Source organism: Crocuta crocuta, unplaced genomic scaffold (assembly GCF_008692635.1).
Source record: "Crocuta crocuta isolate KB4526 unplaced genomic scaffold, BGI_CrCroc_1.0 scaffold87, whole genome shotgun sequence".
NCBI lineage: Eukaryota > Metazoa > Chordata > Mammalia > Carnivora > Hyaenidae > Crocuta > Crocuta crocuta.
The window spans coordinates 2,050,955-2,077,600 of record NW_027532166.1 but is presented as its reverse complement, the minus strand read 5'-3'; the positions used below and the strand labels follow the sequence as shown (position 1 = coordinate 2,077,600).

Sequence of the window (26,646 nt, the reverse complement as noted above, 5' to 3'; positions counted from 1 at the left end):
TTGGAATTTTATGGGCCCCATAACTGTGTGAGCCAATTCTTTATAATAAATCTCTTCCTATATATGTACATCTTATTAGTTCTGTTCGTCTGGAGAACCCTAATACACCCTGTTACCAACTTGATACAAGCCCCCCAAAAAAAGCATAAAAAATTTTTCAAAACCGATAGTGGTTAGAAAAATAATGAAAGAAATTTTTAAACTGATAAAGGTATCTTTGAAACATCTACTGCAAATTTCCTAATGGTTCATGTTAGACATGTTCTTTTTAAAATCAAAGACCAGAGAATGCCTCCAACTACCACTTTTATCAACACTGTACTGGAGATCCTAGATTACACAGTAATACTAATTTAAGAAAGAGAAATACAAAGATTAAAGACTAGAGAGGGGAAAAAAAAATGTCGCTTCCAGATAATAAAATCTATATAGCAACTGCAAACAATGCACAAAAAATTTAAATTTCATAGTGATCTAACATAAAATTAATACATAAATAGCAATTACATTTTTATATACACAATAAACAGAAAATGTACTGAAATAGAAAATACTGTTTACAATCACATCAAAAACAGTAAGATGGCTGGGGATAAACCAAACAAAAAATAAGACATGTACCCAGAAAATTATAAGACTCTACTAAAAGAATGCCCAAAAGAAGTAAAGAGATAATCTTGTTCACAGATAAGACAGTATCACAAAACACATTAATTCTCTCAAATTTCATGTATAGATTTAAAAAAAAACCAATAGGGCTTAAAAACAGATTCTAATTTCTTTTTTTTAAATGTTTATCTATTTCTGAGAAAGGGACAGATATACAGAGTGCGATCTGGGAAGAGGCGGAGGGAAAGGGAGACACAGAATCTGAAGCAGGCTCCAAGCTCTGAGCTGTCAGCACAGAGCCTGATGCGAAGGCTCGAACCCACAAGCTGTGAGATCAAGACCTGAGCCAAAGTTGGATGCTCAACCGACTGAGCCACCCAGGTGCCCCTAAAAGCAGAATTCTACAATTTTTTGCATAAAGCAAGCTGTGGGGCACCTAAGTAGCTCATTCTGTTGAGCAACAGACTCCTGATTTTAGCTCACATTGTGATCCCAGAGTCATGGGACCAAGCCCATGTCAGTGCGGAGCCTGCTTAGGATTCTCTCTAACATGAAAAAAAAATTTTTTTTTTTAAAGAAAAAAGCAAAGCTGATACTTAAATATTTGGGGGAAAAAAACGACATCAAAACACTCCACAAAAAGATGAAAAGGTAGGGCAGATAACTCTACTTCATATCAAGGCTTCTCAGTGGAGAAATGGTTTAGGAACAATTTGTTATTCATATTGGGGGAAAAATGATGTTGGAGTACTATATTATATCACACAAAAAGCGAACAAAAAACCTATTTACTTAACGACTTAGGTGCCAAAGGCAAAATCCTAACACATTCATATTCTTATATACTGTAGGATCTTGGGGTAAGGAAAGATTTCTTAAGTCACAAATAGTACTTAACATTCAGACAGACAAATTTAATTACACTGAAGAACACTTGTTCTTCAAAAAAACACTGGGAATAAAGTAAAAAGGCAAGCAGATTATGAAAAAAACATTTTAGCTCACATAGCTCAAGTATTAGTACCCCAAAATGTATTAAAAATTCCTCTAATTAGTAAGAAAACACAAGGCAGGGGTAAAATATCTGACTTCGGCTCAGGTCATGATCTCAAAGTTCGTGGGTTTGAGCCCTGCATTGGGATCTGTGCTGACAGCTCAGACCCTGGAGCCTGCTTTGGATTCTGTGTCTCCTTCTCTCTGTCCCTCCCCTGCTTGCTCTCTCTCTCTCTCTCAAAACCAAAAATTTAAAAATTTTAATAAAATAGTAAAAAATAATAGAAATAATAAAAATTAAATAAATAAAAAAACCAGAAAGCACTCAAAGGAAAAATAGGCAATTGTACATGGAAAGAAATACATTTATAAAAGGATGATCAACTCCTCATATTTCAGGAAAATACAAGCTATAATTACAGTGCAATTTATTTTATACCTACCATACTGGCAAGCTTTTGCCACAGTCTGACTATACTAGGAACCTGGTAGTAAGGTATATAAACTGGTACAAATATTTAAAACAATGTCACATTATCTTATAAAGCTAGTCATGTAGAATTATAATTCAATAACTCTACTTTATTGATAATAAATCTAATATACTAGATATATATCCAAGAGAAAAAAATTCTTGTACATGTCACATTGGGAGATATGCAGAAAAATGTTCACATCAGAAATAACCTTCAAATTTAGTGACATACATCATTTTCCTTTATACTAAGTTAGTTTTAAGAATTACTAACTTACCACCAACCAAAGGAAAGCTCAATATAATTTTACTTATATTACAAACCTCCATGTGAGAAAATAAAATTTCCCTAATTTCTCTGTGCTCTGCCAAAAATAGCCTTCTGATATACAAAAAAGTAAACAAAAAGATAGGGAATGTGTGCTTTCACTTCCCCCAGAAATATTTTACTCCTCACATACTTTATGAATGAGACCTATAGCCAATTATCTAAGTAATTGCTCTGATCCAAAAAGATAATTAAATTTCTCTTATCACCCTGAGAGTGCCAAGTGGCTATGCAAGAGGACCAAGAGGTTACAGCACAGATTAGTTCCTATTATGTTAAGTTCCAGAGGGCTGAATGCATCCTGAAGAGATTCTATTTATTTACCAAAGGACTGGAGTTAATATTGATCACATTTTCAAGAACTTCCCAGAAGGGGAGGGAGACAGTGGCCTCCTTCCCTTAATAAGCAATGAAAAGTAGTTTTTCCTCATCCCTTGCCTGTGGAATATCCAACCATCTGCAAAGCATAACAGACCAGTCTTTCCTTGGGACGCCCTAAGGCTAAGAACTAGGGCAAAGGAAGGCCAATACATTTACTACTGTGAGGTATTCACTAAATCTCTGATTCAGAACATTTAGTGTGTATATTCAAGATAAAATTGAGAACCCAACAGTCCCCAATGCATCTCCCATCTTCATTAGAACTATGAAGTAGCCATAGTTAGAATAATTTCCAATGAGGTTGGGAATTCCCAATAAGGTTGCAGGAAAAGGGATAGCTACACTAAAATACCTAGACTCCACTGAATTCAGGTAGTATATCCTTGCAGAATGCTCATACCCTCTAAGACATAGGATCTTACTCTATTTCTTAACTCTGAGAAAACTCAGTCCTCTAAGAATCTAATATAGTACTTGCTCAGGTGAAGAATAAAATACCAGTATCTTCCTATCCTGAGTCTCACTATTAGAAAGGAAGATACCATAATTTTCTGAAACTCCTCATTGTCAAGACTCTCAATACTCATTCTCTGAGATGCAAGAACTGAACAGATTTGGATAACCCAGTATCTCACCATATCCAAACCTACTATCTATCTAAACATTCACTTTCTGAACTCAGGAATTAAATAGATTTTGATGTGAGAAATAGTTTAATAGGCAGGCAGAAAACAAGAAATGTAAATATAAGAGTATATTCATATGTAGAGAATGTGCATCTTTCTGTATGCATGTGTTCTAAGATGCCTAGCCCAAAGATTTCCAGCTGGTTAGTCAAAAATTGTTAGGTGTCCACCAATTCATAAGTGTATAAACTCTGCCTATAAATTTTGTACACAATTTGACTCTGCCACTCTAAACAATGGATTGGTTAAGCAAATATGTATCTATATAATGAAATTCTACATAGCCATTAAAAATGCAGTTGCCAGTTCTGAAAATCATTGATACCAACCTCCATTTGACTACCTGGAACTGAGGTTCAATAAAAGGAGTAGAAAGAAGTTAACTGCTGAAAAGATTTTATCCCATTGCATACCTGTGCAAAAAAACTTCCCCTATTGAAAAGTCCCATCAACATTAAAAAGTGAGCTCATCTATCTCAGGTTAATAGAAACCTTGGAATAACCCCTCTCCTCTGTAACCACCTCCTCTCCTTCAGCAGAACTGCAAATAAAATGTATTCATTTTCTGTTCTTGCCTAAACCCATCACAACTAATACCTGACCTAATCCCTCTATCTAAACTAAGTAAAATCAGTATCTATTAAACTGGATACTATCTAGTAAATAGCTCTTAAATAAGTCTCTTCTTGGGGCACCTGGGTGGCTCAGTAGGTTAAGCATCCAACTTCAGCTCAGATCATGCATGATCTCACGGTTCATGGGATCGAGCCCCACGTCGGGCTTTGTGCTGACAGCTAGCTCAGAGCCTGGAGCCTGTTTTGGCTTCTGCCTCCCTCTCTCTCTGACCCTCCCCTGCTCACGCTCTCTCTCTCAGAAATAAATGAAAAACATTAAAAAAAAAAAGTCTTTTCTTACACCATCATTTACCTCTCCTCCAACCCACTGCCACCCTCTAATGTAATGCTACTTTCCTGTCTCATTTCACCTCTTTATTCTCTAGAGTATCCAAATAAAATTTCAAAACACACATCTGATCATGTTGCATACACAATCAGAACCTGCACTCCCTTTCAAACCAACTGCTCTTAGAATCACATCCAAACTTCCAAACATTTGAACACTGCCTACAAGACACTACAGGACATAGTTGCCCCCCTCCCCGCCCCCACTTCTCTAGCCTCATGTCCTACCACTTTCCCCCAACTACTCTAGTCTTTCTCTTTCAACCTCACCAATCAACTGTTCTGATGATTCTTCAAATATGGCACAGTCTCTACTGGAACAAACCCTATCTACCTGAGTAACTCCATTTATCATTCTGTATAATCCAGAAAAATAGTCTCCTTATCTCATTCTTTACTGAATTATACACCCTGCATAAGAAAATAGTATTCAATAAATATTTATTGTCACCATCACAAAATACAGTAAAGATATTTCATGCAGAAGACTGGNGTTTAAAAAAAAAAAAAAAAAAAAGACTACTAAAGGCCATAGTAAAACTGTTCACTAAATAGTATCAACAAAGACAGAGACCCTATGGTAGTTTGAGGCAAAAATGAAATAAAGTGAAATATTAATATGATCACTTATTCAAATATTGGTTTCTATGAAAGAATGAGGAACATTTTAAAACCTTCCACTCACAAGTTTTTCTTTCTCTAGTTTTTGTAGTAAACTCTCCATGTTACTTCCAATTCTTGTCTTTTCTACAACTTCATAAAGGCTGCAATACATTCCATTCTTCAAAACTGACATAAGAAAAAATACATAGTAAATATTCAAATCAGATCTGCTTCTTATATATTTTATTAAAATTAAATAACTTACCTTCACTTGGACCTAAGTATGTTTCCTTATAAAATAGTGCTGGAGGGATTTTCTGTTTCAGATGATCAATACTCATAACTGTTTCAACATCTAACTTTTCAGGACTGAAAGAAAATTGAAAAAGTATGTTTGCCTCACCTGTATTTTTAACTCTAGCAATGTTATCTCCTCCCCACCCACAACATACTATTAATATCATATTTGATTCTAAAGAGGATTTGATACGGAAAGCCCAGATATATATAGAAGTAGACAGAAAGCCTGGTAATACCACCAACCCTCCATTTCTAATCCAGAGGCTGATCTTATACACCAATTTTACTAACCACAAAGGATTAAAGGCTGTCCTTTTGTTAAAGACAATTTGAGTATGAATTTAATTGTTTTGAATGTTTTTTTAAATTTATTTCTGAGAAAGAGAGAGAGTGAGCAGGGGAGGGTCAGAGACACAGAATCTGAAGCAGGCTCCGGCTCTGAGCTAGCTGTCAGCACAGAGCCCAACGCGGGGCTTGAACTCACGACCATGAGATCATGACCTGAGCTGAAGTCAGACGCTTAACTGACTGAGCCACCCAGATGCCCCATAGAGTATGAATTGTTAAAGCCATCTTCAAACATTTAATGTAGCCCCATAATGTTTACTGGGGGTGGAAGCAAAAGATCATTTTAGACCTTACTATTCTAACATATGCTGCATAGGACTGAAAACAGTCTATAAATTTTAACTTACCTCACCAAAGATGTTTTCAACAAAGAACTGATAACTTTTAAGTCTACCATGTTCAAATTGCTAAATGACAAGTATATCTAATTAGGATAAAACTCTGAAAAATCACTTTTAAAATTTAAAATCATTCAGAAAAACTTTTATGCCATAAATGTATATGACTATTTAGCCCATTCTCAAACCAAGACAGAAAAGCAGAGGGCCCATTTTGCCAACTATATTTCCCAAGTTATCAATTTTTTAGAACAAATCAATATTGAAGTTCTTTTGGACCAAAGTAAAACTTAAATATAAGAATAAAAAGCAAAAGAAGAAACTGTACTGAGCAACCATTAATTGCTATTTTCTTGTAATGTAACATACTTACAGCTTGATAGGCAAAAAAGCACGAGTGGCTGACCTCAGAGAAATATAACACAAAAGCTTTCCTTTATTTAAAAGCTGTCCTTTCCACAAGGTGTAGTTAAATTTATCTAAATAAAAAAAGATACAATTCAGCCACTGGCAGCCCAGAAGTAAATACATGTTTACTACAAATAAGGGGAAAACATCCATGACAACAAAAACCAAAAATCACACACACAAAAAACACCCATGACATTCCTATTTATGAGATTTCACATATTAGGATTTTTGTTTCACGTATCTTCTCCCCTACAGGATGATTCCAGCTGCAAAGAATTAACAAATTTGTCTAAATGTCCTCATATCAAACAGCTGAAGACCAAAGACCAGGCATTTACTGCCTTCTTATTTCACCCCAAGGAGACTATATTACTATATTAAATCCGGTTAACTACATGAATCACCATAGAATCTCCTACCCTCTCTACTCACTTTCTTTTCATTGTGGAGAAACTTGATGACAGAAAATATCAGTTTTGCTTTTAATCTTCTCTCTGTCTTCTAAATCCTAAGCATGAGTATATTTTAAAAATCTAAATTGTAAAGCTTCTTTGTTTACCTTTATCAAAGTGCTAAAATCTTTTGGTTTACTCAGTTTCAGCAGCTTCTAAAGGAGACCTTATGCTTGGACAATCAAATGTTGATCTAACATGGCCTCACCCCCTTTTTCATACTTGGCAGATTTTTGTTCATTATAAAAATAAAGGAAAACACTAATGTTTTTACTTTATGTACTTATTCTTTCAATTTATAAAACTAAAGGAAAAAAAAGACTCTTACCTGTATTTCTATCTGCATTGAAACTGTTAGATCTACAACGTTTTAAAAAGAAAAGAAAAACATTACTGACTGGTAACAACAAGAAAGTTTACATTCAGGACCTTGACATAAGCACTATTTCTAATGGCATAATGTACAAGAAAATTAAGTCCTTCATCCAAGTGGGAAGAACATATTAACTACTTATTACAACATTTAATACATCCAAGTCTACATGAAGAAAACAGTTACTTACTTGGCTCAAATTACCATATCTGTCCAAATTTATGGGAGCTATTTTCCCCAAAAATAGTCATCAGGAGAAAACAGAGTCCATTACAGTCTCCGTGATTTATTTTGGTGATGAGATTTGAAGAAACAGCCTCAAAATATATTTAAATGCATTTATTCATCATTCAATAAATATTTACCAAGCTCCTATTATTTACCAGGCACAGTTCTAGATAACAGGATTACCAGGATGAATAAAGCCCCTGACTTCATAGAGTTTACAATCTCATAAAGATGCCAGGCAACAACCAAAAAGTAGTATATAGTATACCAGATGATGGTTTTAAGTGTTATGGAGAAAAAGAGAAACCAATAGGGTATGAGGTTAAAAACAAAAATCATGAAAGTCCTCACTGATAAGGTCACCTTTAAGGAGAGATCTGATAAAGGTGTTTAGTGTAAACGATGCAGCTAACTGGGAAGAGAGAAAACAGCAAATGCAGAGGCTCTGAGGCAGAAGGATTCATGGCAGCATCTGAAGTATAGCAAGGATGTTCAAACAATGTCATTTAAAATGATATGGAGACCAAAAGACGGAATCAAAGAAGAGGCAAAGAAAATTAACACAGTTATAAGTCCTGGAGGTATGACCTCATAATTATTAAGTGCTGGGTGTCTTTTAAAGATTACTGTTTAAAAGCCCTATTGTAAATATATCACGGAAATTACAAATATAAAGCCACAAGAAATATGAAAATCCCAAGTGTCTGGATAACATATGAAATGCCACTTCTGGCTATGGATAGATGGTTACCAGGGCTATTTGCCAACATGAAAAAAGTATGCTGGCTCTCAAACAACTTAAATGAAGAACAGATGATTTGATCTGGAAAACCAATGAAAAGGTTGACTTCAAAATGTGTTTCATGATATGTGGCTTTTTAAAACAGTATTTCTAGGGGCACCTGGGTGGCTCAGTCAGTTAAGCATCCGACTTCAGCTCAGGTCATGATCTCATGGTTTGTGGGTTTGAGCCCCGTGTCAGGCTCTGTGCTGGCAGCTCAGAGCCTGAAGCCTGTTTCAGATTCTGTGTCTCCCTCTCTCTGCCCTTCCCCACCAGGCTCTGTGTCTCTCTCTTAAAAATGAATAAACATCAAAAAAATTTTTTTAATAAATCAATAAATAAATAAAAACCGCATGTTACTCACTATGTAAACCTTCGATAGCAAGGAAAAAAAAGGGTCACCTGGTGAGGTTTAGGTAAATTTTAGTTCCATGTAAAGTACATTATTCACACTGACCTTTTAAAAGTCATCATAAACACTCATGTGTCTAATTAGTTGCAAGGCAAGAAAAAAAATGCCAAGAAAACAAACTGTTCCTAGGCAGTGCAGGATATGTAAAACAGTATTCTGAATGATGTCTAAAACTCATGAGTCTTGCTCCTGGGTGGCTCAGTTGGTTAAGCATCCAAATCTTGATTATGATCTCATGGTTCCTGAAATCAAGCCCTGCACTGGGCTCTGTGCTGACAGTGTGAAGCCTGCTTCAGATTCTATCTCTCTCTCTGCCCCTTCCCCACTTGCATGCAAATACACACTCTCTCAAAAATAAACATTTTTTAAAAATTAAAAAAAATAAAACTGAGTCCTTACCTTGATGAAGGTACAAACTTTGGAGTTTGTATATCATCTTTGTAAGTAAAAGATACAACTGCATATGGACACACATGTCTTGGTCTTCGCCTGAGTTCATCAAAGATATACTCATAAAAATAATACTAAAAATAAGAAAATGCAAAATTAACTTCTGTAAAAAGACAAAAAAGTACATAGTAGAATCTTTAGTTGCCTGATTTTAGAGAAATATAATACCATTTAAGTACCTCTAACAGAAAGTATCTTTAAGCACTGTTTGTCAACTTATTTAAAATAATCTGCACTTTATATTCATTTTATGGGATAAAGTATTCTGCTTCTATCTATCATGCCAGAGCACTAACAGGTACTCGAAAAGCTTACTTCTGAAGAGCTGAGGGTTCAGTATGTGCAACAAATTTTCCCACAAAAATGTTACAAATGGACATTTATAAGCTGTTACAAGTCAACCCAGAAAAATCAATTCAATCCAAAAAGTAAAATGCTAAGGACACAATCTCAACCAAATCTAGTATTCTGTTCATTACTTTTTTCTTTTTTTTTTTTTTACAAATAGTTTATTGTCAAATTAGTTTCCACATAACACTCAGTGCTCATCCCCACAAGTGCCCTCCTCCATGCCCATCCCTCCTCCCCCCCACATCCATCAGTCCTCAGTTTTTGTCAGCATTCAAGAGTCTCTCATGGTTTGCCTCTCTCCCTTTCCCCCACCATTTCCCCCCTTCTTCTGTTCATTATTTTAAAAGAAAAATATATTCTTGGCTCCAACCACAGATAAAGCAGCAAAGAGGAGGTGGAAGAGATTATGAACCCCTGACAAAGGCAGCTAATTATAAAGGTAGCTAATTATCTTCTTACTACCATCTGCTTCTCCCCTTAACCTATTCACAACATTCATTAGGTCATTTTCATTAAAGAATGCCCAGGGGTATAAACAAAGCATTGTCCTTCAAAGTTCATTACCTTGGGGAAACTACGGATTTCAATAATGTTGCTGCTCTAAAAATGCCTGGAGGAACACCTGGGTGCCTCAGTCAGTTAGGTTAAGCATCTGACTTCTGACTGGCTCAGGCGTCAGGCTCTGTGAGTTCAAGCCCGGCATCCGGCTCTGTGCTGACAGCTCAGAGCCTGGAACCTGCTTCAGATTCTGTGTCTTCCTCTCTCTCTGACCCTCCCCCACTCACAGTCTGTCTTTCTCAAAAATAAACAAACATTAAAAAAATTTTTGTTTAAATGCCTGCGAATTTTTTGGAAACATCAACCCAGTTTACAAGTTCTGCCAGAAAAACCTACTAGTTAAAAAAAGAAAGAAAGAAAAAAGAAAGGGGCACTGGGTGGCTCAGTTGGTTAAGTGTCTCTTGACTTTGTTTGGCTCACAAGGTTCCTGAATTTGAGCCCCGCGTGCAGCTCTGCCCTGATGGCACAGAGCCTGCTTAGGATTCTCTCTCTCTCTCTCTCTCTCTCTCTCTCTCTCTCTCTCCCTCTCTCTCTGCATTTGCACATGCGGGCACACTCTCTCTCTCAAAAATAGACAGAAAAAAAAGAAAGAAAAAGAAGAGCCTACTGCTACCTACTCCAACTACTGTTCAGAAGGCAATCAACTAAGCGAGCTCAGATGTCTTTGGTGAATACAATTTATGCTAACAGCCCCTAACAATATGTCTTGCCCATTCAGAGTCTTCTAAAAGTCAACTATACACTTCAATTAAAAAAAAAAAAAAGTTTCAAGGGCACCTGGCTGGCTCAGTCAGTACATCGTCAGACTCTTGATCTGGGGTTTATGAGTTCAAGCCCCATGTTGGGTGTAGAGATTAAGATTACTTAAAAAAAATAAAAAAGCTTCACTCACAATTGTTTTTTTAAAGGAGCTGGGTGTGAAGCCTGCTTAAGATTCTCTCCCTTGAGAATCCTGAGCCTCAGAGAATATGACAGCAATGGCCAACACCATGATTTCACCTGGCGAAACATGAGGAAAGGACCTTGCTAACTTGTCCCCAGACTCCTGGCCCACCAAAACCAAAACCAAAATATGATAATAAATTTGTATTGTTTTAAGCCACTAAATTTGTGGTAATTTGTTATGCAGCAATAAAAAACTAATACAATGAAAAAAAAAGATCCTCTCCCTCTACCCTGCACGTGTGCACTCTCTCTCCCAAAAGAAACCGTCATGACTAAAATTTGGTAAATATTATACTTTTAAGTACCTGCAGTTTACTGTATATGAATTATATCTGAATAAAGCTTGTAACTTAGAAAATTCTAAGTTTGTATCTTAGAAAGATGTTAAAATAAAAAATATGAAATCAACAGTACAAAATTACATGAATTAAGGTAAGTCAAGGGGCTTCACCTTTATCTTGAAGAATGAGTAGTATTTTATTAGACAGGAGATCTTTCTAGGCCAGGATCTAGGCCAAGAGAAGCCTAGGCTTCAAAATGAAATGAGGTGTGTTGAGAGCAGCAATCATAAAGAATACCAGGTTGGAAGGAAGAACTAGACTAAGGAATCTATTCCTCTGTTAAGTCTGGGGAGCCACGAGACTTCTGTTTCTGGTGGTCTTGAAAACAATGAGCAAACAGTAGTGAAACACTGGAGTCTGGTAGTGTTATATGGAAACCAGAGGTTAGACTGGTGTGGTGGCACAAGGTACAGAAAAGGAGACATTTTAAAGGATTTGATGACAAAGAGATATGAAATCATAACACTGAAATGAATCCAGGCACTTACCTGAGTAAGTTCATAGGCTCTATAAGCCAAAAGTGATGTAACTCTATTGGCATTCTTTGACACGTGACATTCATGTTTTGGCGTTGGATCCAAAGCAGTTTTATTTAATATAGATTCCAAACTTTTTATTTTACCCTAAAATTAAGAAAACCTTTTAAGTCCACCTAAATTATTGACTATATAACATTATAAAATACCTCTTTGAACATAGATCACCTATGACAACAGTTCTTTCCTTTAATACCTGATAACACTCAACACCTTTTTACCAATATTGAAGCAGTAAAAAGGAGTTAACCATGAGAAAAAAAGTGCTGTTTGAATAACAAGGAAATAAAAATTTTATACACAACACTGTTCATTATAAATGACATTACCAGTGTATTACCCTCTTCATTCTTTTCTTTGGAAAGGAAATCAAATAGATCAAAGATGACAAACCACTCTGCAAAGCATCTTTATATACTAAACAAAGGAAGCACCAATTTTAATTTAACCAAACTCCTACTAAAAACAGAGCCAACTAAAATGCAAATTAAATGCTGTCCTTGATATATGAAACGTAAATGTTAAAATTACCTTCATTATTTTAAAAATAACGACATCGCCTACTGCCCCAGCTTCCAAAGGGTTAGCTTGTAATAAATCAGCATACCTAGAAAGATAGATACCTAGTAAAGAGGGAAAAATTAAAGAATTTGAATAAAGGCACAAATACTAAAAAGAAAATCCAAACATTTAACCTAATGATAAGAGAGAAAAGGTATGACATCTGAAAAAAAAAAATGTAATGACAGTAAAAATAGCGGATATTAAACCAAAGCAAAACAAACAGAAAAACAAAACACAAACACAAAATAACAAAAACAACAAAAAAAATCCTAATTTCCCAAAATCACCAGGACTGAGGTTTAAAAAAAAAAAATCTTTAATTTGAAGTATGCAAATCAAAAACAAAGGGTAAAACTGGTTTTACACTGCATAACCTGAAACTTCTCTTTTTTCTGAGAACATGACAAAGCAAACAAGAATCTAACTATAAGGACTGCAGCAAAATTAAACATATGTTTAAGTGGCAACTTAATAGTAGATAAATGAAAAAAAAAGATTACCCATGGAAGGACTGCCAAGAATTGTTATTTTGGACTGGCCCACCTGTAATCCTTTTTCACATATGCTTTGCACCTAAATAAACAAAACATTTCATCTTGCAATCATAATAGATTAAGAACATGAAAAGATAATTTATAAACTTGTTTTAAATAAAATCCAACCTCCTAAACTATGTAAGTTCTACATTATAGAAATTTTATATACATGACAATTTATGACTAAATATCCACGTGAAACTGGCTTATGCTTCCAACATAAGCATAGCTCGTATCCATTTTTGGTTATACTAGGTGTGACAGATACTCAGCATTCATGCCACTCACATATACAAACATCCCCTTTAAAGAGAATTAGAACTGGCAAAATATTTAAAGAAAAAGTAACTCTACCTACACATCTTCAATTAAAGGAGACATACCAGTTCCCAGTACATATAATCAACAATACACAAGATAGTCTACTTTAATAGACAGAAAATTATTATCAAGCACATCCTAGGCAAAGAAAATAGTTTCGGTCAGAGAAAATATAAGCACATTTGAAAAACAAATTACACGACAATGAAATATCTTGCCCCACTAAATAATTTCTTCCGCATATGTATCCATTTACACATATCATTTCTACTAAAATATAAGACATTAGTTTATAATTATCAAGTGTATTGTTCACATACAAAATTAGTAACTTACAGTGGAAACATTCTCAAATTGTCTTTTATAAAAGTTCACTCACCTGATATCGATCAACCATAAGAAATGCATAGGATTCCGAAAGTTCTTTATCTAAACGACCATCAAACTTCAGTTCTCTTCGCTTTTCTGTGAACTAAATGAAATAAAATCTATAACAAATCCTTAGCATATGATTATGTCTTTCAAGTAATTACTTCAGGAATTTTATTTCTAAGAAATCCCAAATGTAAGCCAAGTAGAAATGATCTTTTCTCTCCCTGTAATTTTTGTGTTTCAATTAATTTTTACCCTATTATAACTAGCTTTTTATATCTTGTAATAATCAAATAAACATCTACTATCTATCAATTTTACTAGATGTCTACTACAATTTTACAACATTCCAACTCTCCCACGGATTTTTAAGTTCATGTTTTAGTTACCTTTGGGTCTCTCATTTTACATAACATAGTATACTGCATATAGTAAGTGGTTTAATAAATCTCTGTGGAATGACCAACTTCCGGACTATAAACTCAATTAGGACATGGAAAAATGTTTCGTTTTCTTTATAACTACAATCTTAATGCCAAGTACATAAGATGTGCTCCATACATATTTCCCAGATAAAAGAGTGATGTCCTCTAAGTATAACTGAACTGCAAGTCACCCAAATTGCTTTCACTTTTAAATAAAAGCAAATGGATATACATTCAAAATATGGAACACATATCTAAAAGGTTTATATGCAGTATTCAGCCCATTACTGATACTCAGTAATTGAAGAATTATTAGACAAAATTTTCATATAAAATTACACCATAAAATCACATTAAACTAGCAAGGTTTTAATTTTCTCAAGGAGCCAGTAACTTCAGGGATTCCTTCAAAGTTCATTTCTGATGGCCCTGGGTTACCCAACTTACAAAAGTACAAAATTAATAGTATTTCCTGTGCATTAGAAAGCAATGAACACAAATGAACAGCAATGAACACAATGATTTCTAAACATTTGTGTTTAGAAATACAAATAAATCATTTGTATTACTGCAGAATTCCTCATTCTGGCTTTTCCTAAAAACATTTCCAATCTGTACATGAAACTTAAATTTACAATCTTACATACTTAACTGTTTCCCTTTGTTTAACACTTTTTAAAAAAGTTTTATTTACTGGGCACCTGCGAGGCTCAAACTCATGAACTATGAGATGATGAAATGAGCTGAAGTCAGACACTTAAACTAAATGAGCCATCCAGGTGCTCCAAAAACTAGCATTTTTAAGGAAAAGAAACATAAAACAACATTCAGGCTATTATTCTTACAATAAGTACCATTTAAAACCTACCTCCTTTTCCAAAAGTTCATTATGTATTAAGCAAGCACGTTTGTAGTTAAAATTCGTTACTGAGGTTGGTTCAAGGTAAGATGAATGGAGAATATTTAGAACGTCTTCAAATTCTCGAGAGCCTGGAGTTAATGGCTGAAAAAGTGCTAAAATAAAAAAACATTAATTTTAAGATTATTCCTTCTTAAATGTAGTTTCTTAAACTTTTGCGGGTTGAATACAACTTTTCAATAAGGTTAAAAAAAAGGCACCAAGGCTATCTAATTTTGTGATATTCAAAAGAAACACGTATTAACTGAAGGAAAATAAAAATCAATTGCCTACATTGATCAGATCCTTCAGCAATAAGCATCTGACATCACACATGCACAAGGTTACAATTTAGCAAATCTTAAGAATATTACGTTAGTCACCTTTAACTGCATAAAGACTTTTATCTGTGCATAAACTCAACTTTCCTGCACTCCTTTTTTTGTTACACTGAAATAGGCCTAGGACCATTTACTTCAGCAAACTAAATGCTTCCAGCATAAATGAATGCATAAAAACATTTAAGATACTTATGTGTCTATATAATAAAATGATTCCACTTGGTTATTAGTACAAAAGTTAGAATTTTTATTCTACACTAAACTACATCCATTGGCTTCCTGTATTACCAATATAAACTAGTGGGACATTATGAAAGCTTAGTGAAAATAAATGGAAAGATGTAGAGCTTTGGAGTCAAGCATGGACACAAACAGTTCTTTCATCTGTAAAAAGAATTCTAGCTATCCTAATAACCACTAAATACTACATGCCACAAATGACACAGTAGATTGAAAAAGCTCTAAGCACATCATCTGTTGTCAAGTAAGACAATAAAAGTTTTTACTCTCCACGCCTACAACTAATAGGCCTATAACACCTCATTTAATTTTTAAAATACTCAAATACTCAGCTTGTTCTTGGACCACTGGATTACTGGTCTAATAATTTCAAATTTTTACTTTATGCATGAAATAGTTTAACTTACTAATAAATTTCAAGAATCTATGTATCTAAATTTTCCCCAAGCCAAAAAAGGAACCATTTATATTTCACTGTATATAGAAGTATTGATAGAACATTGTTATATTATGCCATTTTAATTTCTTTTCAGATACTGTTTCTAAAGAGTCAATAAATTTCCATCAAAATACTTTTAGGTTACTATAAAAACTTGTACATACTCTTAACAGTACTAGACAACTGCTAATGTATAAACATCTATATCAATGACAAAATGTGTATATATGGTTCCCACTACTTTGGGATCGCACACTAAAAAAAAGAAATAAAGCCAAACTAGTTATAATGCAATAAAGACACAGACTAGGGGTAATCAGGGGGGGAAAAAAAAACAAAAAGAACCCCAAAAAACAACTATTAAACAAAAAGAACTCTCAAAAGAATAGTTCTCAAAAAGAACTATTAAACACAAAATATCCTATAATCAAATCTGTAGATGAATACATTCAATAATCTACTGATAGTAACCTTCACAAGAGCAAGAACTGTATGTGCTTTATTACTCTACCTTTATCACATGCCAGTAGCTAGAACTGTGAGCACTGGATCCAAGTAAGTTGAACAACTAAGTTAGTCAAGAAAGTGAGAATAAACTTCCTCAGAGATTTTTTTTATACTGACGGGGTCCTGGGTGGCTTCAGTTAAGTGGCTGACTCTCGCTCAGGTCATGATCTTATGGTTCGTGAGTTCCAGCCCTGCATCAAGCTCCCTGCTGTCAGCACAGAACCTGCTTTGGATCCTATGTCCTCCTCTCTCTGCCCCTCCCCCACTTGCATTCTGTCTCTCTCAAAATAAACTTTAAGAAATAAAGTATCATTGTTGTGTCATCTTTAAGTCCCACAAATTCAACAATTCAGTAATATGTAGAACAAAATGTAAGCTCAAAAGAGGAAGAAATAAATCCTCTTAAGTCATATGTTTTACAGAATGTGGTAGGAAAAAATATCCTTGTGACTGTCCCCAACTAAATTGGGTAAAACTTGGCAAGAAAAACAGCATGTGGAATAGTCTTTATAGGCTTTCACATCCAAAATGGGTTAAGCATGATTTTAAAAATTGGGTTTTTATGCATGATTCCTTTTTGTTCCTAAGTGACTTCAGACGTCTAAAATGCTCCCCCCACAAAAGTATCATGTGGCTTTAAACGTTTATGAAATCCTACAAGTCCACATAAATTATTTTCCTTAGTTAAGCCGTCCCAACACTATTCTATCAATCTAATCATAAATGAAAAATTTAATAAGTTATGCAGAAATTAACATTCCAATTATCAGAAAAGTACTTATTAGCATTTGTTTCATTCCAAAGCAATGTCCTATAGTCACATCAAATGTACTCAAGTAGACTGCCAGTGGGGGGGGGGGGAAGAATTCTTGTGAATGAAATATAGAAAAAGATGCCTGTGTCCTAGTTATTTTATATATCAAATGATTCCATAGGCCAAAAGTGTGATTTTTTTCCTCCCAGTTTTCATTTCTACAAAAATAAAACTATGCTGTTAACTCTTTTTAAGGATTTCACATCAAAGTGCTGGTAATGATAATTAGAAATTTACCAAGTTTATGTTCTGAACGTATATTCCCCAGTGGCCTATTTTGTTCTTAATACTCCTCTTAACACTGCATCCCTTGGTCAACATATCCTGTCCCTTATCTTAAATATATATACATCATAATCTTAATTATAGGCCATTATTTGAGGCAATTAATAAACAACCCTGTGATTATCCAAATGGAGAATGAAACATTTTACATGATAATTATTTCACTTCTGAAAGTCAGTATCCAATATATTGTTTTCTGGATTCTGACAATTACTGAGTCTAACCATTAGTGTATTATTATTACTATTTAGATTAACTACACTAAGAGCTTTACATGAATGATCTCATTTAATCATTAAAACCATCCTATTCAGTTCAATTATACTCATTTCACAAATGAACCTGACAGCTAACAGCTAATGTGGCCCAAGGTTACACAGTTATGAATAACAGGGCAGGTAGGATTCAAATTCAGGCTGCCTAGCTCCAAATCTTATATCCTAAACTCTAAGTAGAAGATTTATGCGTGTGTGTTTAAGAACTGAAATCAATTATTACAGAGCTGGAAAAATAAAATTGTTTCTTCATTTTAGACCAAGAAATCATATAGAACACTTAGACACAGGAAATTAGGTATGAAACAAAAAGAACTTGATGTCCAGGATTATGCTCGTTCTACCCTCTTAAGTGTCTCTTCTATCAAATCTCTTATTTTTCTCATTTTAATAGGGCCAAAAACCATCTCACCCTTTTTAGGGTTATAAAAGTTAACAGAAATAACAATAGTTCCTCCACACACTGAGAAACATGATTTGCTTATTTATAGGATTTCAATCACATACATGTCAGAAACATGAGTTGAAGTACATAATTCACAAGGTTACCTTACTGACAAAATTAATTATAGATGTTTTGTGGGGCTTAAGAACAGATTTAAAGACACTAGGAGATTTATAATTCAAATAAGGACAATGAACTAGAATTCAGGTCTCCTGAGGCGCCTGGGTGGCTTAGTCGGTTAAGCGTCCGACTTTCACTTAGGTCATGATCTCGCGGTTCGTGGGTTTGAGCCCCGCGTCAGTCTCTGTGCTGACAGCCAGCTCGGATCCTGGAGCCTATTTCAGAGTCTGTGTCTCCCTCTCTCTCTGACCCTCCCCTGCTCACACTGTCTCTCACTCTCTCCCAGAAATAAATAAAAATATTTAAAAAAATATATATATGGAATTCAGGTCTCCTAACTCCATACTATCCATACTATCATTAAATATTTTTTATTACTGTAGCATATAAAATATGTTGAATTTAATGTTCTTTTTAAGCAGCTGGAATAGACATAAAATTTAAGTCATGAAATAGCTGTGTTCCTTAGTCAAAGAAACATTTTTTCAATTACTTTTACCAATTTACTCAGTGTAAATGCCAATCTGTGTTTGTATTACAATTATATGTATATGTAAAGCCAAAAAAATCCCATCTATACATATATGTAAGAAGAAGGTAAACTATTAAAAGATAGACCACTATTACCAAAACATACAAACAGTCAATGTGAAATACACATTCCAATTTAAAGTAACTAATTCAAGGAAATAGCCAAGAGTAGGCTGCAGATCATGTGTGTTCTGAAATTTTCTGAATCCATCTATCTGATGTCTAGCCATTTGTTCCTTCCAATAATTTACTTGAAAGTTATTTAAAAATCTCTTTTCAGTCTAATAAAATTGCTAAAGACATATCGCTTTAGGAATGGAGGTTTCATCTCTAAATCAAGACTGAAGATAGTACAAAATTAAGAATGAATATGCTGGAAGAGAACTAGAGAAACAAGTACAAACAGGACAAAAACTGAAAACTATTGACTTTTTCTGGCCTAGGGACTAGGTCAAAGAAAATTTTACCTATATTTAGAATTGATACACACTTATCAAATGTTTTATGTGGTAACTGAATTCTGCCTATACTTCCCTGCTTACCTCTAAATAGGGAAATCTGTGGTACTTAGGATCCAGTCATTCATATACAACTACTGAAACACCATGCAAATTTCCTTAAAGGAAACTTTGCACCAAGTCTTTAAAAAAGACAACTCTAAATTCTGTGTGAAAAGATGGGTGTTGGGGAGGAGAATCAGCCATTAATTATGCTAGACTAGACCAGTAGGGACACAGGTACAGGAGCAGTTAGTCTTATGTCCTACAAAAAAAAAAAAAAAAAAAAAGAACCATCACTACTTCATGTCCCAAGAACTCTGGTGGGAAAAATTATATCAAATTACCAATTTTAATTTACCTTTAATGACTTATAGTATTAGATTTTAGAGTAAAAGAAGCCAATAGTGAAAAATCTACTGACAAAATCCAATTGTACAATTTGGTTAAATGTAAGAATAGTGCCTCTTTACACTATAGAAAAGCTCAGCCGATAAACAATACAGCATACATCAAAGAGTAAAATTTTACTCTTCCAGTCAACTTAGGTCACTTAATCTGTCACTACAGACTAAATGTGTTAATTTCATAATGAACATAATTTCTGAATCTCAAAATACCCTAGAGATGAAGACATAATAAATATTTCTAAGTTTAAGAGGTTAAAAAATAGGTCAGATCAAAAGTTCTTATATTACAAAAAAAAAGAAGTCTTGCTACAGTTTGTGTAATGATAAATACTGAACACCTAAATTCAAATTCCAACTCTACCTTTTCACGAGCTATGTGACTCCGGGCAAGTTATTTAACTTTTCAATACTTTGGGTTTCCTCATCTGTAAAATGGGAATAGAACCAACTACAGAGAACTGAGATATAGTTAAAACATGTAAACTGCCTACCACTTACTGATCGCTATAAAGCGTTTGCCATTACCATTAATTAGAACAGCAGTATTCTGGATGTTATGCTATTGCGAAGACAAAGAACTTTGAGTCAGCAAGCTATACTCACATAGTTATCTAAGGTATCATAATCAAGTCATGTTAAGTTTCACTGGAAACGCACAGTCACAAACAAAAGTCTGCCATATTAAAATAGGAATGCAACACAATCTTTGATGCTGAAAGGTTCAGAGGTATCTCCTGAAAATGAGCTAATATTCTTGACAAAAGACTCCTGAGACTACAACTGGGATCTAGCTCCATCCTATACATAAAGTGATACTTTTCAAGCAGAAAGGATTTGGGGATGAAGTGTGAAATTAACAGTACCTACTTTACTATTTCCAATTAAACTTTAATAATGAAAAGTTGAATTTTTCTGTTAAATTTTACCACCAAGCACTACCTTCTTTCAGTTTGGATAGGATAAAGTCCATGGTGGTAAAATACCTGCTTATTTAAAAGCTCTATTTAAGTCATTATTGCATTATTTGTACAGCTGCAGCTTAGTACATAATTATTTTCACTAAAGATGAATAAAGTCCAGCCCTTTTTATCTTCCTTAGTTATAACTTCCCTAAGGTTGACAACCTTTTGCCTCTAAATGAAAATGAAAAACAAATTTTCCCCAAGGAGCATCAGACTCAGGGGAGAAAACAGCTAGATTTTATATTTCCTAATTCCTCAATTATATGCACTTTTAGTGTGTTCAAATAAAGTTCTATTTTACAGCAACCTCTGGATTTACCTAATTAAAAAAACCACATGTAAACAGTGCCTTTCAACATTTCCTGGTGACTTCCCTCATTTCAAACCAAACTATGAGGCTTTTTACACCAATATTCTGGTCCTATCAAAAGTTAAAAGATGGTACATCCATTCTTTATGGTGTAACATAAACCATATTCTTGGGCACTTAAAAGCGAAAGAAAGAAAGGGAAAGAAAGAATAAAAGAAGGAAAAAAATGGACTTCAAAATTTTATCAAGCTAGTAACAAGAAAAAAGTTCAATCTCCTCATAACCAGAGGCCACCTGAATGTACTTCCAACCTATTCTCTAGCAATTAATTAATTTAGGATGAGCTTCTAACTTTCCTCATGCAGGCTGTACCATACATCTTAACTAAATAAACCAAAATAATGGACAGCCTTGACCTTTACAAACATCCTCTTGAACTCTAAAATATATTACATTAGTTCACGTAAAAGATATTTCTAGAAACATTCCTCATGCTAGTGGACAAAAGGTAACTTCATCTTTGTCAACATGGTTTCTGACATCAAGGATTTCCTTGATTTTCTCATCCAAATAGAAATTAACAGTTTGATTTTATTTGTATCTTACTGATAAAAGGCTCTAACAATTTCAGTTGCGCAAATGGAGACCGTTAAGCACATGAAAAAGGAAGCACATGCTTCAACCAAGATTCCAAGTCTTTACTAAGACTTTAAATCATGAAAATCTGAGCCACGAGGTAAAACAAAAAGACTTTAAAATGACTAAGTCCAGAATATCCCAAATTACTGGACAGTCAAAAATAGTTTAATAGAAAACTGTAATACTACTTTTGATCTCCATTAGAAGTGTCCCAATATAGCATTAAATTTTAAAAATAAAAGTGGTTCATGTAACTGTTCCCATATTGGTTCCAAAAAGTAGACTGGCCTTTAAAAAAAAAAAAAAAAAAAAACCCACAAAACTGAAGTTCTCTATCTGCAAAATCAAGTTGGTGACTCTTGGGCATAAGCGAATTTTTCTTTTTTTTCATAGGGCAATTACTGCACCAAGAACCTACCTTCCCATTCTTCTCAAATACAAGAGAAAACATACTAAAGTTTGTATTTAAAGAGAGACCTACTTTAATCTAACGCTTGAACAGCAGGGAAAAAAATCTACATGGAAATGAAGTGTGATGGAAGACAGCAGTGTGCATGGATCACGTCTAATGGAGATTTCTAAACAAGGGGAGCCGCTGACATCGAGCAAATTTCAAGTAGACACTTATAGCTGAAGAATTTCCATAGGGAGAAGCACTTGTGGTCCTCTGAATGCAATGGCCTTAGAGAAAGCCCCAGAATCCACGGCCACGGGCTATTTCCAGAGTGTGACTTGTCAGAAGCATCCTGAGGAGGACACACCAGCTTCTGTGCCTTCAGGGGTTGGGAGGGAGGGGCGCCGAGCACCATCTTTCCTCTCTGGGAGCTGCAGCCTTACGGACAAGCTTCAAACCTGAGCTACTTCCAACTTCCACGGGGAGAGGGGGAGCAGGGGAGCGTGGTTTCACCGCTTTCCTCTCGCACCAGGCGCAGCAGCTGGGTGGCAGTGAGGGGAGAGGCGGCTGGCGATGCATGCGTGTTTACGTGTCTCGGATGGGTGTGGGAAGAGGAGACAGAGAGATTCTAATGAAAAGATGGAGGGGAGAGAGAAAGAGGGGTTGGGGGAGAGGGGAAGCACCACCTTTCTTTTCTCTGCTCTTCCTGGGGATCTGAAAACTCCTCCTAACGGGTCTTTCGGGCTCTTCGGGGCCTTTGGGCAGAGCGGCCGCGCCCGCCTCAGACGAGTCCTGAGTCTGTTCGTGGCTGACGCTCGGGGCGGCCGAGGCCGCTGCGGTCTCCNCGTCGTCTCCGCCGCCGCCACTTTCCCAGCTCGCGTCCGTCGGCGGAGAGGCCTCCGTCTCCCCAGCAGTCGCCATCGCGCCGGCGTGAGGAGCTCCGGGAAGCTTCTGCCGGCAAGATCGGCGGGGGTGGGGGGAAGGGGCGACGGGCCGGCCTCGCTGCCGAGCTGCTCTCAGCCCACCCACCCCCTTCCCCCCGTGGCCGCGGGCCCCGGTCCCGACCCAGCAGCCTCTCCGGGGCCCCGAAGCTGGCNCCGGAGCCCGCCAAAAGGGGCGACTGCAACGCCCTGCGAGTACCTCGACGCCGCGAACCGCTGCGGGGTGGACAGGGCTTAAGGCGAGCTGCGAGTTCTCCGACCGCGCCTAGCCAGCGCTGCAGGCGAGGCAGGCGCGCCTGGATAGGTCCCGCGAGCGCAGGCGTCGCCTATCTTAGCGAGATAACCCCCTTTCTCCGCGCACGAGTTCCCTCAGCTAAAACAGGATGCAAGCAGGGGGTGCAGGACTAGCCCAGCTTTGTGAAGTATTTGCGTGCATCTGTAGACCTGGAGAGAGGAGATAAGACCGTGGTCTTAAACGGACGGCAGCCTGAAAGCCTCCAGGCCCAGTGATCTGCTTTTACCATCGAATCTGCATCTTTACAATATATTATTCCACACACACCCCCCCCCACCCCCGCCTTTTTTATCTTAAAGGGTTAGAACCGGTGACACGCCTCCAGCCAGCAGTCAATACGTGGGACACTTTAATGTGACTTCACAGCCTAGTGTTAACTGGATTTGGTTCTGGGGAGCTTGAAGGGAGAGCGACTTGTGGCTTTTAGACTTTTCTTCTTTGGTGTTTTCATTTTCCAGTATTGAGTATATATATTTTTTAAAAAGTTGGCAGCCACATTAGAAAATATACAGCAGGTGGTCGCTCTCCTTCAAAACGATTTGACTGTCAAGTGGAAAGCAGTTGAATTACTTGATGCTAACTAGATTGAAGCTGCCATCATGGGTTATCCCGAGTACAGTCAGTATTTACAGGGTGCGTTCTGCATGCCAGACACTTTATCTCCGTTGAATCCTCACAACAGCAGATATCAGGAACATACTATTCTACACAATTTAAAAAGCGTAGCAAGACATTGAGCAATTTAAGTTAATAAAATCAGAAATTGAAGGCAGGTCTATTTAACTCCATCATAGAGTACTTGCACTTCACTGCTTCCCTAAGACTTAATCTTCACAGAAGCCCCGCACTTTTATGAATTTTGTGGAGGAAGAAATGAAAGATATTTTGCTCAGAGTCTCCAAGCAGCAGGGTCAGAGTTGGGACCTATAGCTCCATTTCCAAACTCCAACTGTCTTCCAAGGAGTTGACTGACCAAACCTATCATTATAATAAAACCCTAGGCCTTGCCACATGGCTAGTACTTAAAGAGCATTCCCAAGGGCAAGAGGAAAGTTGGATTCCTATGTCCTATGTCAAATATCATCTCAACTGATATGGAAAAGCTTATCATGCCTGCCTAATATATTTGCATCAGCTCAGTAAATCATAGGAAAGTGAATTTAAAAGAATCACGCCCGGGGCGCCTGGGTGGCTTAGTCGGTTAAGCGTCCGACTTTCGCTTGGGTCATGATCTCACGGTTCGTGGGTTCGAGCCCCGCATCCGGCTCTATGCTGACTGCCAGCTCGGAGCCTGGAGCCAATTTCAGAGTCTATATCTCCCTTTCTCTCTGACCCTCCCCTGCTCACGCTGTCTCTCTCTCTCTCTCTCTCTCCCCTAGAAATAAATTAAAAAAATATTTAAAAAAAATAAAAGAATCACTCCCTTTAGTAAATAGTTAATGTAAAAACGTTTTTAAAAACTGGTGAAAACACGTGGGGCTATGTTGAGACAAAATGCTACATTATTTTAAGTTAAAAGTAACATTTAAATTTGGGGAAAGAGACTTTACTTGATATAAATGAGTCTACAGAAGATCAGAAATTCAGATGTTGAGGTCTCCAGATGCTAACTTTCTTTTTTGTTGGTTCATTAAAGGCATCCCTACAAGCTCATTTTTATCAGATCAAAAGTGGGAACTAATTGCACACTGGTGCCATTACCCAGCTAAGGCTTTCAACATTTGCTCAGCAAAAGCCATTTCTACTTGGAAAGTAGAAACCCTTAGGCTATACAAAAGGCAAACACACTGGCTGTTGGTGATGAGTTACCTAAAACTAAGGCTAGAGAAACCATTAGTCTTCCACAGAGATTGAATCTTAAGTTTTGTGAGATCAAAAATTTTTTCCATTCTGAGAGAGAGAGAGAGAGAGAGAGAGAATCTTGAGCAGGTTCCATGCTCAGCACAGAGTCTGACAGAGGGTCTGATCCCATGAGCACAACCTTAGCTGAAATTAATAGTCAGACACTCAATGGGGCGCCTGGGTGGCTTAGTCGGTTAAGCGTCCGACTTTCGCTTAGGTCATGATCTCGCGGTTCGTGGGTTCGAGCCCCGCGGCGGGCTCTGTGCTGACTGCCAGCTCAGAGCCTGGAGCCTCTTTCGGTCTGTGACTCCCTCTCTCTCTGACCCTCCCCTGCTCACGCTGTCTCTCTCTCCTAGAAATAAATAAAACATAAAAAAAATTTTTTTTAAGAGTCAGACACTCAACCCATTGAGCCACCCAGGCACCCCTAAAGTTTTTTTTTAATGAATTTACTATTATATCTCATAAAGTAAAAAAAAAAAAATGGGAAGCTCTAACATAATCTTAACTGTATATTCAGTCATTGTAGATAGCAAAAATACTTAGGTTTAGCTAGGTCACATTACTAATATTCAATATTAAAAATATTTTTTAATTGCTTATTGGGAGCTAAGCACTGCTATGTGATGAGGATGTAACTCTGAAGCAAATGGACATGGTTACCTCATTCAAGTTTACGAATCAGTGGGAATGTATGTAAAATTAGGATCTATGGTGACAACTAAGCAGAGACCTAAAGATGAAGTAAAGTTTCAGCTACAAGAAAGGGATAGAGGAGGCATAAATTGGCTAAATCCTACATATCTCAGGAAAACTAACACAGTAAGATAGAGAAGCTATCCATATGTATATTTATTTTTTTCCCTGTAGCATCTATTTATTTATTTATTTTACNTATATATATATATATATATACACATATATATATATATTTGGTGGGGTAAGGCAGGTGAGAGATGGGGCAACAGATCCACATGGTTCTGGAGTGAGAGGTACAAAAGGTTAAAAGTATAAAACCTATGTTGCCTCTTTTCCACAGTAATGAACAAAACAATAACACAAGGAGCATTAGAGAACAATAGGAGACAGTATATAATTAAATATCCAGGGGCGTTAGGTGGCTCAGTCAGTTGAACACCTACCTGACTTTTGATTTCTGCTCAGGTTATGATTTCATGATTGGTGGAGTGGAGTCTGGTATCAGGCTCTGTGCTCACAGCTCAGAGCCTGAGCCTGCTTTGGATTCTGTCTGTATGTCTCTCTTTCTCTCCCCCCCTCCCTGGTTTGTGCTCTCTCTCTCTTATAAACAAACATATATATATATGTATATGTATACATACACACATATATATTCATATTTTAAAACTTGGAAACATAATAAC

At 36.3% G+C, this 26,646-nt stretch overlaps 1 protein-coding gene across 6 annotated transcripts in view; it reads right to left on the bottom strand.

Moving 5' to 3' along the window:
• The window catches only part of TASOR (transcription activation suppressor), a 51,402-nt gene extending 28,123 nt beyond the window's left edge, over nucleotides 1–23,279 (bottom strand). For 5 of the 6 annotated variants that reach the window (XM_077776649.1, XM_077776653.1, XM_077776650.1 and 2 more), the window contains exons 1-11: nucleotides 22,873–23,279; nucleotides 14,948–15,093; nucleotides 13,662–13,754; nucleotides 12,926–12,998; nucleotides 12,393–12,484; nucleotides 11,814–11,948; nucleotides 9,080–9,204; nucleotides 7,215–7,246; nucleotides 6,397–6,502; nucleotides 5,303–5,406; nucleotides 5,120–5,223 (exon numbers count right to left, since the gene is read on the bottom strand). In XM_077776649.1, coding sequence (XP_077632775.1) covers nucleotides 5,120–5,223; nucleotides 5,303–5,406; nucleotides 6,397–6,502; nucleotides 7,215–7,246; nucleotides 9,080–9,204; nucleotides 11,814–11,948; nucleotides 12,393–12,484; nucleotides 12,926–12,998; nucleotides 13,662–13,754; nucleotides 14,948–15,093; nucleotides 22,873–23,107 — 1,245 coding nt within the window. In that variant the 5' untranslated portion in view covers nucleotides 23,108–23,279. Of the gene's footprint in view, nucleotides 1–5,119; nucleotides 5,224–5,302; nucleotides 5,407–6,396; nucleotides 6,503–7,214; nucleotides 7,247–9,079; nucleotides 9,205–11,813; nucleotides 11,949–12,392; nucleotides 12,485–12,925; nucleotides 12,999–13,661; nucleotides 13,755–14,947; nucleotides 15,094–22,872 lie in introns of those variants that run through there. The other variant, XM_077776654.1, reaches the window with a different exon arrangement.
• Between the last annotated feature and the right edge of the window lie 3,367 nt (nucleotides 23,280–26,646).